At 33.9% G+C, this 17,642-nt stretch overlaps 1 protein-coding gene across 1 annotated transcript in view; it reads left to right on the plus strand.

Annotated features, from left to right (window-relative positions):
* ACTR3 (actin related protein 3) overlaps positions 1-17,642 on the plus strand; it is a 59,157-nt gene that overhangs the window by 21,359 nt on the left and 20,156 nt on the right. Inside the window, exons 2-6 of the mRNA XM_006742511.3 lie at positions 3,038-3,093; positions 6,626-6,750; positions 9,310-9,420; positions 12,562-12,657; positions 14,351-14,458. Coding sequence (XP_006742574.1) covers positions 3,038-3,093; positions 6,626-6,750; positions 9,310-9,420; positions 12,562-12,657; positions 14,351-14,458 — 496 coding nt within the window. The remainder of the gene's footprint in view (positions 1-3,037; positions 3,094-6,625; positions 6,751-9,309; positions 9,421-12,561; positions 12,658-14,350; positions 14,459-17,642) is intronic.

Genomic DNA, 17,642 nt, shown 5'->3' on the forward strand with positions numbered 1-17,642 from the left:
TTACATTAGTCTACATTTGGACAAAAGCATCTAACAAAGTCTATTTTATAATAAGGTAATATGTAATTTATTGACTGCTTGTACTGCTAGTAAAAAACAGAATGGTTGTATGGGTACAGAGTGATTGTAAGTGTATTGGTTGTTTATTATGATCACGTGGCTGACTGGGAGCTGAGGCTCACTGCTGTTGCCCAGCATCACCAGATGTATCATACTGCATATTGCTAGCCCAGGAGAAGATGAAAATTAAAAATTCAAAGTACAGTTTCTCCTGAGTGCATATCACTTTTGCACCATTGTAAAGTCAAAAAATTTTGAGGTGAATCATTCTAAGTTGGGAACTGTGTGTATATGATTTGCAGATGTTTTCTTACATTCCATGGGTGCCTTTGCGCTCTGCTGATGGTGTCCTGTGGTGCAGATTATGATGGTGTCTAATTTATTTTTTTGTTATTGCCTGTGCTTTTAGCATCACATTCAAGAAATCATTGCTAAATCCAGTGTCATGAAGTTATTTGTCTATGCTGTTATGAATGTAGTGAAAATGATTAAATGTTTCCATATAGTTGATATGCTATAGGTAGCTATTTTTGTCTTTTTGGGAGGAGCACATTTATTTTGATTATGTATTGACCGTTCTGTATTATGTTCATTAGATTCTTCTTTTGGTGTTTGTTCTGAAAGTAATTTATTGCTGAATATGCTCAGCCTAGGGAATTTGATTTCGACCAGGGTTGGAATGTTGATTAATTTGGTGAACTTGATACATGAAGGTTTCCTTAAGGGAATTTCTTCTGTAATATGGTTTCTACTTCAAATATCTTACTGCCGTATTTGGGAGATGGTATTTATGCACATGAAAATAACAATATAGACTTGTATAGTGAGTGGTTGTTGAAAAAGAGTTTATTGAATGACTAATAGTTAAAATGATCAGGAAGGACTTCATGAAGGAGTCCTAAGTTGTGGTGGGAGCATTTTGAGAGGGTGCAATGTAAGCACAGATAACATGCGATGGGAAATTGCAAGTTATGTAGGGGAAAATGAGTAACAAGTGCAGTGTATTTTGAGCTGAGTTCATGGAAGCACATGATGGGAGACACTTAAAAACTTTAATTGTGGCTTATTGTGAAGTACTGTAATATTCAGCTGAAGGAATCAGAATCATGTAATATTTTTTTTTTATCTGAAAGGGACTTTAGGAATTACAATGAATTAATCATTTTATAGAAATGGGAACAAATTTGTACTTAATTTTGTGGGCAGTACAGCTTCATTTGAAGATTTTTGAATTAGGCAATGATTTTTAGGGTGATTATTCTTTGTAGGGGTCATAGAATTGGAAGTAAGGTATTCTCTTCTGTTAGGGCATTGCATATAATGACTTGAACTGCTTGGTGACTAATGGCAAAAAAAGTGGAGGGATTAGATGAAGGAATAATTAGGTATTAATCCTTTCACTAAGTGTTAAGAGAGTAGACTTTTAGAGTGTTGTGGCTCAGACAGTTTTAGAGTGTCTTGTTTTTTATGTCTTTATTGTAGTAAGACGTAAGTCAGTTCCGTTTGTCTCCTGTAGGGGCAAAGTATACTGTTGGAAGGATAGAAAAGTTTTCAGAGTGGCAGTAATACTTAACTTGAATTTTGTAGGATGGGTAAGAGTTTAGCAGCTGCATTCAGTGTTGAAAGGGGAGCATCTCCTGTAGTTGGAACAGTGTTAATAGTGGTTCCGTGGCATGAAATGAGTTGGTCTGTCCAGAAACTGTTAGCAGTTTTATGGCTAGGGAGACTGGTGTAGTGTGTCAGGGCTGCTGGGAAAGGTGGTCAAGAGGCAAATATTAAAGGAGCTCTTTTCTATGCCTTGCAAAGAAGTTTTGTTTGTTGGTTTTTTTAAACGTGGACAGTGGGGAATCTTGGAAGAGGTTTAGTCAGAGCATATCCTGTTTGGATCAGTTTATGTTTTCTACTTATTTTTAGTGATTTAGCATATTTGGCACTCTAAGTTCTTGAACTTAGTTTTGGGACTAAAATATCCCCCAAAGAGAGCTTTTTTCCCCCTCCTCCTTATATTAGGGGAAAAAAAAAAGTTCTGCAGATATTATTAGAATCCAAGAATTTCACAGCAATTTACCTGCCTGCTCTTTAGCAGTGAGTTTGAATATGGAATAATATAAAATGTGACTTTCTCTTTAAAGCCTGCTCATAGTTAATAGGTTTTCATGCATAGCCACAGAAAAAGTCCAGCTGTCTCCTATGTAGCCCACAACAGGCTGCTTATTAAAGCTCAGTTTTTATAGTTCCTAATCATCGTTACCATTATTTTCCTATTTTAAGATTATAGGCTGAATCCACTGTGGCAAAACATTTAAAAATTACAGTTATTTTGAATAGTAATTCATTCAGATGGTATGAGAAATATTTAATAAAAAATCTCCTTATCACTCCTGCCTGTCACCTACCCAGTTCATTCCCTGGAGACAAGCAAAATTAGTGTTGCTTTATATTCTTCCAGAGATATTCTGTGCCTGTACAATCAAATATATTTCATATGTTCTTACCGCTCTTCCTTACTTTTGTACAAATATAGCATACTTAAAACATTGTTCTGTCTCTTGCTTTGTTCGATTAACAATACATTTTGGAGATTGTTCCATATTAGTCCATAAAAAGCTTCTTCAACCTTTTTTAATAGCTGCATAACATTTTAGCATATTTAACTAGTTTCTCATTTCATGTTTATTTTTAGTCTCTTGCTGTTATAAGCAAGATTGTAGCAAATGGTCTTGTTATATGTTATTTCAGGTATGTATGAGTATCCCTGTAGGATCAGTTTGTAGAAGTAGAATTTCTTGTTAAAAGCTGTGGGTATAATTTGGTATAGCTTTGGAAAGTAGGGATGTTTAAATGCATTGAACCTATAGAATTTTGTATATTTACTCACAGTGGAATCTCACTTCATAACAAATGGAAATCTGAGAAATAAGTTCATAATCGCTAAGATATTAGTGAAATCGTCATAATTCTCCTTTTCGTTTTGCAGGTATACAAAACTAGGATATGCTGGAAACACAGAACCACAGTTTATCATTCCTTCCTGTAAGTATTCTTTTAAGTCACAAATAAGCTGATTTAAAGATCTTTTTCGTAATACAGTAAAAGATAATTGTTTCTGACACTATAAGATTTAGTCCTTTAGAAACATGGTTTGCTAAGTGTGACCTCATTTCCACACCTCTCACCATTCATGTTAGCTCTTTAGTTCTTTGTTTACCAAATCTACCAAATGTCTCTTTTTAAAGACAAAAATAAATGAGCTGATAAGTAAACAATTTTTTGCTTTGAGGATATTGCTGTTAACAGTGCATGGATGTACATATTAAGTAGTGCATCCTCCATCACATACATATGAAGACTCTTCTTTGGTGTGTGGACGTGATTACCGTTTGCCAGGCTTAGGCTTATTGACATCCCTGATGAGAGTCCATGTTTCAAAAGAAGGATGGCATCTTATTTTTAGAGATGTTGACTTTAGCTGTTTTTTAGTATCTTATAACCATACTTAAGTTGTGTTTGTTCTGTCCTCTTGTTAACTTCATTCTGGCCTGGCCATTGACTTTCAGTAGTTTGTCAGTAGTTTTTAGAAGTACTCTCACACTTGGTTTGTTAGTGTTCTCATTTGTTAGCATGGATTATGTATCTCGTTCTTGATGGACATACTTTTGTACTTTAGACTTTCAAACAGTTTACCTTTCATACATTATATAGTAGTACCTCTGATCTACTTGTCCTACTGCCATATGAAGACTTGAAATTATCAGATGAAAAACGTTTGGAGCCATTGCTTGGTGATGCTGACTCCTAGAGTGTCACCAGTTTTACACATGAGTTTATGTGACTGAATATTTTTGTGTATTGTATTCTTCTTAATTTATGAAAATAAGGAAATGGAAAAATGAACATGTAGGGATAGTAGTGAAAACAGCTTAGGTTTCAAATCAGTGAAGTTGAGAGCAAGGTAGAAATTACTGGGCTTGTCAAAAACTGCATATCTTTAGTTTCAAATGGGCACTCATTGGACATGAATAGGTCAGTGGTTTTGTAATTAATATAGCAAGGACAAAAACGTGAAATATGGAAAATGCATTGTCAAAATTGTATTTAAAAGGGGAGCTTATACACACACACACACACATACATACATGTATACACGTGTGTATATATTTTATTTTTTTAATTTTAACTCTCCAGTAACAAACCTGTTTGGACTTTGTACTTGTGATATACTTTTAGATACTTAACTACGAATTGATTATGTAAGAACTTAGGCTACTACCAAGTGGTACAAAATTCCAGTTATAAAATAAGTAAGTCATGGAGATGAAAAGTGTACAGCATAGAGAATATAGTCAATAATACTGTAGTAGTATTGTATGGTGACAGATGGTAACTACACTTAACCATGGTGAGTGTTGAGTAATGAATAGAATTGTTGAATGAGTGTGTTATATACCTGAAACTAGTATAACATTTTATGTTGATTATACTTCAATTAAAAACAAAACAAAAGAATTAAGGCTACTACCTAAATCTAATTCTTTAAAACATAGAATGGATTTTAGGTGACACTGATGAAATAGCTCATTCACATGACTATAGTGGTCTTAGTTTAGTGGTACTATTGTATTTTCCTTATGTTTTATTTATGCATGTTTGTTGTCTACTTTGAAAGACAGGTGTGTGTGTGTGTGTTTTAACTTTTCCTCCACATTTGTGTATCAGTATATTGATTGTTCTTTATTTTAAGAATTTGATGACAAATACTAGCTTTTTTTCTGACTAATATGGAATACTTTTGTGGACTTGTACTTGACTTCAGTTATATTTGAGTTTAGTGTTAGAATCTTAGGTATGTTTATATTAATTTCCTAATCCTAAGGCCACCATAACAAAGTACCAAAAACTGGGTGGCTTAAAACATTAGAAACTTACAGTTCTGGAGGCTAGAAGTCCAAAATCAGGGTGTCAGCAGGGCCATAATCTTACTGACAGTTCTAGGGGAGAAACCCTCCTTGCCTCTTCTAGCTTCCCATGTTTGGTGACAATGCTCGGTGTTACCTTGTGTATGCATCACTCCAGTCACATGACTGTCTTCTCCCTGTCTTCACATTGTCTTCTCTGTGTGGCTGAGTCCAAATTTCCTTTTTTGTGAGGACAGCAGTCATAATGGATTAGGGCCCACCCTAAAAATCTCATTTTAACTCAAAAGACCCTATTTCCAAATAAGGTCACATTCTGAGGTACTGGGGGTTTGGACTTCAGCATACCTTTTGGGAAGACAGTTCAACCCATAAAATGCCAATTTTGTTATTTCATAATTTATAATCTTTTATAAGGTTATGTTGTGATTAAACATTTATTTCATGAGATTACTGATGTTTTATGTTCTTAAGTGGCTGTGTTGTCTTTGTTGGAGACCCATATAATCTTGATCTTTTGAACCTTAGGATTTTATCACCATTGTATCCAGTCTCTATTTTCATCTCTTTGCTAAAATGTGCAATTTTAGTTTTCATTGTCTTTCTTATGAGAAGTTGCAGCATGTTAAAAATCCATTTTCCTGCTGAAAGAAGATTTTTGATTTTGGAGTTTTTTTCCACCAGTTTTAATGCTGCAAGTCCAGTGTTTAACCAGCAAATACATACAGTTGATTGCCACTGATGAGCATGGATATTTGATCTGGAAAGCCTGTTTATATGGTTCAAGGTTATTTGCATACATCTTTGTTTTTCAGGAAACTTATAGTGAGCCATCTGGATGTCTATGTACATTATAAATAAATTACTAGAGAAGCTTTCTAAAATTTTGAAGGAGTAGACTGGATTTAGAATGTCATTCATTCAGTATTTTCTACCCATCTTATTAGGGATATAATTGTTATTAAATGGAAGTGTATTTAAGTGCATGCAGATAATTATTTTGAATGAATGACTGCTTTACTTGATGGATTCAGAAATTTATAACTTAATTAAAAATATATAACAGGTTTTAGGTCAAGAACTGTGTGCTGGATTTCTGAAATTATTCGAGGGGAGTATTGTGATTTTTACCTAAATGATTTGAAATTTCCCTTTGTATATGTGATTAAAGTTTAACAGAACCCTATGCCAGTGTTATTTTTAAATTACCAGTCCATAATAGTGCAAATAGAAGAAAGCTTTTTTAAAAAAAAATTCTCCTTGCAGTTTTCCCATATTCATTTGTTAGTGTTTCCAGTTTTTTCTTTCTGATTGTCCATTAAGCATATATTGACTTGGTGGGATTATAATTTTACTCAAATCGAAATAGATCTTACATAGTTTTAAAAAATACAACTGAAACATTCCCACAGCAGTACTCTTTTTTGGCCTTTTACACTTGAGGCCTTGTCTGTGTATGGAAGTTGAGATTTCATTGTGTTAAATGAATTTTGTCATCAATTTTTTAAATGACCTCTGTGCTTTAACAGTTTTAAGTGTGTTAGATCATGTTTTGTTTAGTAATACTTTATAATGGAAGAAATAGAAGTTAAAATTCTGTCTCATTTGAAAAAAGCAAACTTTGACATGTATAAATAACTTTTATTTTTGAGGTATTGCTATTAAGGAGTCCGCAAAAGTGGGTGATCAAGCTCAAAGGAGGGTGATGAAAGGTGTTGATGACCTAGACTTCTTTATTGGTGATGAAGCAATAGAAAAACCTACGTATGCAACAAAGGTATATTTTTATGATTTGTAAAAATAGTATTTTCTTTTAAAACTTAGTTTGTTTGGGATGCCTGGGTGGCTCAGTCGGTTAAATGTCTGCCTTCGGCTCAGGTCATGATCCCAGGGTTCTGGGATTGAGTCCTGCATCGGTCTCCTTGCTGGGCAGGGAGCCTGCTTCTCCCCCTGCCTGCTTCTCCCCCTGCTTGTGCTCACTCTCTCTCTCTCTCTCTCACAAATGAGTAAATACAATCTTTTAAAAAAATTATTTCAGTGATTGTGGCATCTGGAATTTTACTCCGTTACAGGCCTGATACCCTCAACCTCTTCACCAGAGAAATTTCTTTTTCCCTGTAGCTTTTCCCAATCTTGCTTTAACTCTTTTTTTTTTTTTTTATCCTGAGAGGAAAATTTTCACTCACATGAGCAGTATTTACTTTTCCATACTCACTAGATCTCAGAGCTGTCAATGCGAGTGGCTTTCTTTTACCTCCACATTGCCGTATCTAGAGACATGTTTAGTTTTGAATGTTATGTTTGAGGTACCTGAGAGACATCTTATACATTGTTAGGCAGTCAAATAATGTGGCTCTTGGAGCTCTGAAACAGGACAGCTGGAGACAAATACTTGGAAGATATCAATAAACTTCTAGAAAGGATGAAATTAGGGGAATGTACTTGGGAAGAGGCCCAAGATGGGGCCTGTTCAATGTACCAGTTAGGTTTGGATAGAAAAGGAAAAGCCTACAAAGGAGACTGAGAAGCCGTGGTTAGAGAGCCTGGGCTAGACAGGAAGGAATGTAAATAGTGTGGAATCTATCAAGTAAGCTAGAGCCCATATATTACTTACTGTCTTTAGCTGCAAGGATGTCATTTGTAACCTTAATAAGAATAGTTTTAGAAGAGTGAGAACCCAGTGAGGCTGGGTTCAGGTAGGTTGGATTGTGAATGTTAGGCCAGGAAAAAATGACAGTAATGTTCAGTGAGGTTTCGCTGCAGTTGGGAGGCAAAGATAGTTGAATAGACAAGTTGTGGGGTTAAGATGGAAGAGATGTTTAAATGCTAATGTGAAAGAGCCATTAGATTTAAGTAACAGGAAAGATGGAGTCCAGTCCAGGTCTCTGAGAAAGCTAGAGGAATGGGATCCAGAGCACAGATGATCTAATTGATATGTGGAGGGTCTCTTACATTATAAAGAAGTGAAACGGATAAGTATGGAATCAGTTTTATAGATTTGGTGGAGGAAGGTCGGATTCCTGACTTTTGGCCTCTGCTTTCTCTGTGAAATACATGGTGACATCATCTCTGCTGCCCAAGGAGTCGGGGGAGAAGGTGAAATATGAGTGATAGGACATTTAAAATTATCATTGTGAAGAGTGAAGATGAACAGAGTAGCGAAATAAAGACTTGCCGCACAAAGTTAGGTTCATTTGAGAATAGCAATTACAAATTCTTAGTTTTATCCACCTAGTTATGTATGTGCCTTCAGTGTAATCAGCATTCTGGGTATAGGCAAATTTAGTGAAGTGTCATGCTAGGTTGGGTTTTGATAGGTGGAATAACAGAAGGAAATATGAATACTCAGAGTGATGGAGCATAAAATCTAAACTGTGTGTGTGTGTGTGTTTGGGCAGGTTTGATGGCTAGGGAATAAATAAATAAAAGCCAGTGGACTGCAAGTCTAATTGTGATCAGGAGTATAGTGGGCTGCTAGAGTATGGTAGGAGGAGAAAAGGTAGTAATCAGAGAGGGTTGAATTTGGATTTTAGGAATTTAGAGATGTAGTAGTGATACTAAGATCTAAACTGCAGCCAAAATGGAAAAGAAATTTTTGAAGGTGATGAAGTCAGTGAGCTAAGAGGCCAGAGTTTTTCTTCACTGATTGTGTTCTCTTAAACACATTTTTAAGTCTTCCAAATCCTACAAAAAAACCAAACAGTAAAACTTCTCTCAATCTTTATGTGTACTCCTTTTCCTCAGCCTTTTAGCTATTGTTTTTCTCTTTCTTTTAAAACCAAACTTCTTGGGGTACCTGGGTGGCTGAGTCGGTTAAGCATCCACTCTTTATTTCTGCTTAGTTCATGATCTCAGGGTCCTGAGGTTGGGTTCAGTGGGGAGTCTGCTTGAAATTCTCTTCTCCCTCTCCCACTCCCCCTGCTCACTTGAGTGCTCTCTCTCCCTCTCTCTCAAATAAATAAATAAAATCTTAAAAAAACCCCACCAAACTTCTTATTTAGTTTCAGATTCTTTGAGCACAGATTATTATTAAGCTCTTTGTTAATCCCATTGTGTATAATAATCTTCATCCTTCTTGACTTGTCTATCACAGGATTGCTGTGATGATTCTCTTCCTAATATTTACATTATGTATTTTAATTGAACCGTCTGAAAATATGTTGTGGGAATAATTTCATTGATCTCTAAATAGTAAAGTATGCGTCTCCTAAGGATGATCTACAGTGTCATTAAATCACACCTGAAAAATGCTGTCCTGATTTAATATTCTCCATTTTTTGGTAGTTTTATTTACTTTTGACATTAATAAGATTTCATTTGTGTTTTGTTTTAATAGTGGCCAATTCGCCATGGTATAGTTGAAGATTGGGACTTGATGGAAAGGTTTATGGAACAAGTGATCTTTAAATATTTAAGGGCAGAACCAGAAGACCATTATTTTCTTTTGGTAAGTACAAATTACAATTTCACCAAGGACATTTTTGAAGAAACAATGAGAACGTTTTCATCACATCTGTACTCACTAGGGCATACTTTGTCGTTTATTATCCTGTGTCTAAAAGACTTTGTTATAATGCTGTATTGTCTTTAAGATCATCCTGTTCTGGGTTTTAGTAGAGTTGTAATATGTTGAAGCAACAAGGTTTAGGCACTTAGAAAGTGCTTTTCATAATTAATATGTAATCTTTATGATAGGAACAGTAAGATTCAAAAAAAGTTGGAAATATGGCACTTCGCTTTTTTTATTGAACTGATGTATTATTTCACTAGTAATTCTTGGCAAGAAAAATACAATGTAATTTTTAAACTTTTCTTATTTTTATCAAAGCAATGAATGTTTATAGCTTACAAAAATCAAATGCTGTAAGATTTAAAACAAAAAAAAATAGCACTCTCCTTCCTCACCTTTCCCAGCCTTTGATTCATATTATCTAGAGACACTTTGGATTTTTAAAGAGCTTTTTGTGATAGTTATCTCACAAATTTAAACATCTTTTCTATTTCTTGTTTGTTTATTTAAATATTAGACACTACCTACTGACTTCCTAAGTAGGAAAAATGAGGCTTTTGTTTCTTTTACCCTCCTTCTCAACACAGAATCCTTATGTTCTCCCCCTCTCTACAGTATAGTTATATGAAATGTACATTCTATATTTTATTGTTATTTGTGAATATTGTTTATGGGTAGACCACATAAAGTTGAAAGAATTTTACAATAAATGTACACAACCTAGACTCAAGTATTAATTTTATTATAATTGCATAAGATATCAGGTTATCCATCACTTCATCTTATATTTTTAATTACTTCAGAATGAGTTTGCAGATAGTTTCACCCCTAAATACATTAGCATGTGTATCATCAACTAGAGATCATTATTTGTTTATAGTTCTTTTATGTATGTAAAATTCACATGCTATAAAATGTATAAATCTTAACTCTACCATTCTGTGGGTATTGACCAGTCATTGGCATACTTTCTCTGAAGGTCCAGATAGCAAATATTTTTGGCTTTGAGTGCCATCTGGTCTCTGCAGCTACTCAGCTCTGCTGTTGTAGCAGGAAAGCAACCTTAGATGATACCTGAATGTGTTCCACTAAAATTGTATTTACAAAAACAATTGGTGAGCTGGATTTGTCTTATAGGATGCATGATACAATTTGCCCATCTCCTGGTTTTAACAGATGCATACATCGGTGTAACCTAAACCCTTATCAAGATATAGAACATTACTATCAGCTTGGAAAGTTTTCTGATGCCCTTTCCTGATTAATTCCTGCCCCTGTGCCTAGAGGCAACCACTGTTCTGATTTTTTCTAGCACAGATTGGTTTTGCCTATATTTGAGGTTTATATAAATGGAATTATACAAGATACGATCTTTGGTAAGACTTCAGCATAATTTTTGAGACTCATCCACATTGTTGCATATACCAGTAATTTGTTGCTAGATCATATTCTATTGTATGAATATGCCTCCCTATCCATTTTCTTGTTGATGATTACCTGGGCTGTTTCTAGTTTTTGACTGTTAACGAATATTTTGGTTATTGTGAACATTCTTATACAAGTCTTTTTGTGGACATGTTTTCATTTGTCTTATATAAATACCTAGATATCTAATTGCTGTGTCATAGGGTAGGTGCTTCCAGGACTTTTTCCAAGGGGTTGTCCTTTTTGCACACCCACCAACAATGTGTTAGCAATCTGGTTGCTCTACATTCTATCCAGTGTTTGGTGTGTCAGTCTTTTTAATTTTAGCCGTTCTGGTGGGTGTGTAAGATTTCTCATTTTGGTTTTAATTTGCATTTTCCTGATGACTAATGATGTTTTATTAGCATTTTTTTATGTGTTATTAGCTATTATTATATTTTCTTTGGGAGGTCTTCTGATTATATTTTATTTTATATAGAACTTTTGTTTTTCTTAGAGTTTATAATTTAACTGCCTTAGTTTTTTCAGTTTGCTTAATTTTATATGTATCTATCACTAAATTATCTCCAAAGCCTTGAACATAGTTCCAAAACTCTTTCAAATAAGTTTAAAACACATCATGTAGTTTAGCTATTAAAGATTTTACCTAGGCACAAAGTCTACTCCCCATTTTCTTTAAAAACCTTACAGTATTTTAGTGCAAAAAAACCCCAAAACACCTTATAGTATTTTTTTAAATTAACAAAAAGATTTAATTTTCAATGAATTCAGGTTTTATCCATGTTTCTCTGTAATTTGTGCTCTTGAAATTTAAAGAATCATTCTTACCTCACGGTCAAAAACATCATTCTTCTGTTTTTATGAAATTTAAAAGTTTTTGCCTTTCATTTTAAATATTTGAGATAACAAAAAGAATGGTCAAATCAGATTTGTAAGAATCAGAGGTCTTACCCAGTTTCAAGCTTTAATAATTTAAATGATTTAAGTAATCACGAGACATAAGGGAAACATGAAGTTCAGGATTGCAAGTACTGTTTCCTCAGTCCTCTCTCACCTCATTAGAATGTGTTCTGGCCCAGACTTAATCTGCAGGTTTCTAAATGATGTATGTGGTCATATAAACTGAAGAGAACTATGTAAATATCTCCAATTTAATACTCTTTAACAGTTATATAACTTAAATAACAGTTTCCAAGAAGCATGGCATAAATTTGTAGAATCTTGGCTTATTTACTATAGTTATAAACAGACCCGGTACATCCTGCTGAAAACATTACAATATATAGGTGACAATTCTGCTGCTAGAAACACCATTGGTATGTCTCCCTGAGGATCTGTCATTACCCTTTTATAAGCTGATTTGACTAGGTCTCCTTTCTCTCTCTCTCTCCATTCCTTTTATCAGTGTTTAATGATGTAATGTAGGAATTTGGTTTCTTTTTTTGTGTGAATAACTATACTATTTTCATATATGCATAGATCTGTTTGAGTTCTTTATATAGTTTTTCTTTGTTCTATTTGTCTATCTTTGTATCTCTAAATTTAAGATTTTTAAATAAAATTTTGACATAAATTATTTCTTATTTAAAAATTGCCTAAAAGTTGTCAAAATAATCTGATCTTGTCGATTTAAAATGTTACTCAATTTAATAGACTGAACCTCCACTGAATACTCCAGAAAACAGGGAATATACTGCTGAAATAATGTTTGAGTCCTTCAATGTTCCAGGCTTGTACATTGCTGTGCAGGTAAGAAAGTTCACAAGTCAGGATAAGCTTGACTCTTGAATTTTTATCTGGTTTAATTCACTCTTAAAAATATATTTTTTATGACCTCAAAGCATATCATAGTTCTCTCCTGAATCAGTAATTTAGAAATCATAGGAAATTGAGTTAGTCAGCAAAAGAAATGTTGAAGGAAGTAAGTTAATGATCTTTAGATAATTCAGAGCTTTTCATGGGACAGAAATAAGGGTATTAATATTTATTGAATGTTTATTCCACATCAAGAACTTTATATACATATTCATTTATCCTTGAACCATTTGGTGTGTCCTTTTTTCATAGTTTGTTTTGATTGACTGATTTACTGCTAAGTATATTTGACCACCTTCTCCTTTGTGCCCCTCTGTATTCTGTGTATCATAAATCCCTGTAATATTTTATTGAACTTATTTTGTAAATGTATTTTCATGGAATGGCTTCTCTCCCACCTCTCAGGATCACAGCTCACCTCTTGTTTTTTAACCCTGTAGTGAATGTGATGCCTAGCATATCACAAATGCTTAATAAGTATGTAAACTATTGTATAGTTCTCTTAGGTAACAATGATTATGATGTGTGATCCTGTGTTAAAATAGGAGGATGGCCTAGATAACTTTCTAGGTCCCTTTCAGCTATTACATTGCAAGTAGGTAAAAGTTTAGCTCTGTTTTTAATTATTGGCCATGTATCTTGTTGGAGGCTTGGATTGTATGAAATTCAGTTTTTAAAAAATCAGTTAGCTGTGTTAATTTCTTAATTTGTAAACTTAAAAAAAGAATGGTACTTTATTTCCCATGCCAGTCTTTTTCATAGAAAAATGTAATTTCATCAACTTTGTTTCCTATTAAATCATATTTAGAAGTGTATAATGGCTTTTTCTGTGGTTAAATAACTTGTTATATATTCCTAAATGCATGTTGCACTTAGAAAATTTGGAGCTAATCTTATGATAGAGATACTTGTTTATAGGCATCTGTGTGTGGAATAAATGGTGATTGGGTGTTTGTGTATTTCTTTACTTACACTTTGTGGTTTGTATACAGGTTAGCCCATATAAACATAATTTTAAGTCCTGGCAATTTTAGTACTGTGATACTTCATGTTGGTTTTCCCCATTTTGACCCTTGTAAAAACATGGAATATTTATAAATATGCCCCTAAAAGTAAATATAAGCCTGTAAGTTTGTCTTAAAATGTAGGATGTGAATAGTTTTATTGAATAATGTAAATGAGTTTTGTGTATTGTCTTGCCAGAGGTGACTATAGTTGACCCTTGAACAACACAGGTTTGAACTGCATAAGTCCACTTATATGCAGATTTTTTTCGATAAATAGAGTACTATAAATGTTTGGCTTCCTTACGATTTTCTTAACATTTTTTTCCTCTAACTTATTTTACTGTGAGAATACAGTATATAATGTAACATACAAAATGTGTTAATCGACTGTTTATGTGTTCTGGTCAACAGCAGACTATTGGTAGTTCAGTTTTTGGAGAGTCAGAAGTTATACTTGGATTGTCAGCTGCTTGTGTTGGAGGGATCAGTGCCCCTAACCCTGGTGTTGTTCCAGAGTCAACTGTACATTTAAAATTGAAGTACTCTGTGAAATATTTTTTTCTATTAACTCTTTGTGCTTGTTTTTATTTTTTTGCCTGTCACATTTCTTTTTGTCTAAGGCTGTTCTTGCCTTAGCTGCATCTTGGACCTCAAGACAAGTAGGAGAACGGACATTGACCGGTACAGTAATAGACAGTGGAGATGGTGTCACCCATGTCATTCCTGTGGTAAGGATATTTTAAAATTACCAAATAGTCCTATCAGATAACAAATCTGGCAGAGTTAAATGATATGAATTAATGCTACTTTTAAAAAAATTTTAAATATTTGAGAAGTTTACTCTGGCCATTTGTTCAGCTAGGGCTGTATTTTGTTCATATTAATATTAAAATTCTATAAACAAATTCCAAAATCTTCCTTTGTTATTAGGTTGGTACTGTAATTAGAATATGATTTAAAAATATTAGAAATTGTTTCTAATTCATAATTAGAAAATGTTGGAGTAACCAGAATGGAAATATGCCTTTTTTTTTTTTTAAGATTTTATTTATTTATTAGAGCACGAGCGAGAGCATGAGTGGTGGTCGGTGGGGGAAGAGGCAGAGGGAGAGGGACAAGCAGACTCCTTGCTGAGCAGGGAGCCCGATGTGGGGGCAAGATCCCAGGACCCTGGGATCAGGACCTGAGCCGAAGGAAGACGCTTAACTGACTGAGCCACCCAGGCGCCCCTGTGCCTTTCTTTACATTTATGTATGTATGTATGTCTTGAAACAATTTTTTTTTCTTTTTTCTTTTCTTTTTTTTAATTAACATATAATGTATTATTTGTTGCAGGGGTACAGGTCTGTGATTCATCAGTCTTGCCTTTCTTAAACATGGAATTCTGTCTTCTGGTTTGGCTGTGTCTGTGTTGTATGGGTTAGCCAGTTGATAGTCTCTCTTATCCTTAATTAACAGATTTCAGTTTGGTGCATAGGTTAACTAAATAACAGTTTGTTATAAGCACGTGGCCATTAATGACTTCTGGGAATTATTTTATTTTATTCATTTTATTTTAATTAAGCTCTACGCCCAGTGTGGGGCTTGAACTCATAACCCTGAGATCAAGAGTCACATGCTCTAATGACTGAGCCAGCCGGGTGCCCCTGGAAATTATTTTTTTGAATAAAAAGCTCGAGTTATGATCGTACTTTATGGTTTGGATTTAGTAAAGCCTATTAAGAAAAATGCACCAGATTGGATTATTTGTTAGAGATAGCATTTTTTCTGCCAAGGCCCTTGTGCTTCCAATTCTTAATGACAAATTAGGGTTTTTATTTTGCCTAATACACTAAAAATGACTACTTGGAATCATACTGATAGTATTAGATATATAGAAAGGTTTATCTTTTAAAATTTTTATATTATATTGACTATCCTGTAAGAAATGAAATTATTTTGAACTTTTATTTCTTCATTACTAGTCATTCCTATTTTTAATGCATCACGCAACCTCTTTTGAGAATTATATACTCAGGGTGACTACTTTTAGATTAGATGTCATAATCTACCCTCCCAGTGTCACAATAGTTTCAGTAATAATTGCCCCTTTTTTAGTAACAGCTTTTTTGTGATATAATTTACACACCATGTAGTTCACCCATTTAGAGTGTATACTTAAGTGGGTTTTTTTATATTCACAGAGTGCACCCATTACAACACAGTCAATTTTAGAACATTTTTATCACTCTAAAAAGAAACCCTGTATCTGTTAGCAGTCAGTCTCCCCCTGATAACCTTAGCCCTGGCAACCACTCATACACTTTCTGTCTCAATAGATTTGCCTTTTCTGGACATTTCATGTAAATGGAAATCATACACTTTGTGGTTTTCTTTTGTGACTGGCTTCTTTGATGAGGCCTAAAGTTTTCAAGATTATCCAAGGTATAGCATGTATAGTACTTCATTTCTTATTATTCCCAAATAATGTTTCATTCTATGGCTATACCAGATTTTATTTTGTCATTGGGGGATATTTTAGTATCTTGGAAATTGAGATGTGTCCAATATTTCATGTATTTTTTTTATAGTTCAGTTTTCTTTATTAGGTACATAGAGATTCTTAAGATTTTCATTTAAACCTCAGAATCTATAATGTAGGTTATATTGAAGACCTCAGTTTATCCATTAAAAATGCAAATAAATGAATTGCTTTAGATCACCAAATAGTAGGTTTTGGAGCTAGGATTCAAACTGGTTCTGTCTGACCCCGGTCTTAATATCTGCACAACTAATCAGTAATATCAGTATCTTGATAATATTCAAATAGGTAATTTTCAAATATAAGTTATCAACATGAAAAAGAATGAATTTTTATAAGGATATTAAGAATTGGATATTTCTGTGTTTTGTTCTTTTTTTCCTTTTGCTTTCTTTTGAATTAATGGAGTATTCTTTCATAATTCCATTTTATCTTTATTGACTTATTAGCTGTGTTCTACTTCTTTGTTATTGTCATTTGCTTATTTTTTGGTGGTTGCTCTAGGGTTTATAATAAACATCTTTAATTTATAATCTAACTACAAATAATCTATTTTATAAATAGGAAGTGTACAACAATGTACTTCCCTTTTGCACTATAATGGTCACTCATTTTATTTCTACATGTTACAAACTTATAGTGCATTATTAATTTGTTTCATTGTAAGTAGTATATTAGTTTTGTTAGGGCTGCTATAACAAAGTACCACAGACTGAGTGGCTCAAACAATAGAAAATTAATTTTTTCACAGGTGGAGGCAATAAAGTCAGAGATCAAGATGTTGGCAGGGTTGATTTCTTTTGAGGCTTCTCTGTGTCTTCTCTCTAGGTGGCCTAATTTTCTCCATTCGTCTGCACATGGTCTCCTTGTGTGTCTGTGTCCTAATCTCTTCTTTTAAGAACATAAATCATACCAGATTAGGATCCACTCTAATCACCTCATTTTAACTTAATTACCTCTTTAAAGTATGTACTATGGTGAGCGCTGTGAATTGTGTAAGACTGATGAATCATAGACCTGTACCCCTGAAACAGGTAATACATTATATGTTTAAAAAAAAAAAAAAAAGTACCCGTCTCCAAATACAATCACATTGTGAGGTATTGGGAGATAGCACTTCAACATAAGAATTTTGGGAGGGGTAGGACATGTCAGCTGAGAACAAATCTCCTCTTTAAAAGAGATTTTGAAAAAGATAAATTTCTTTTATATTTACGCACTTAGCATTCCCAGTGCTTGTTTCTTGGTGAAGGTTCAGATTTCCATCTAGCATCATTTTCTCTCTGCCAGAATGATGGCCTTTTAACATGGCCTTTTTTTTTTTTTTTAAGATTTTATTTATTTATTTTAGAGAGCATGTGTGCATGTGGGGGTAGGGGGGAGGAAGGGGC

This window comes from Leptonychotes weddellii, chromosome 3 (genome assembly GCF_054177405.1).
Source record: "Leptonychotes weddellii isolate Sample4059 chromosome 3, ASM5417740v2, whole genome shotgun sequence".
Taxonomy (NCBI): Eukaryota; Metazoa; Chordata; class Mammalia; order Carnivora; family Phocidae; genus Leptonychotes; species Leptonychotes weddellii.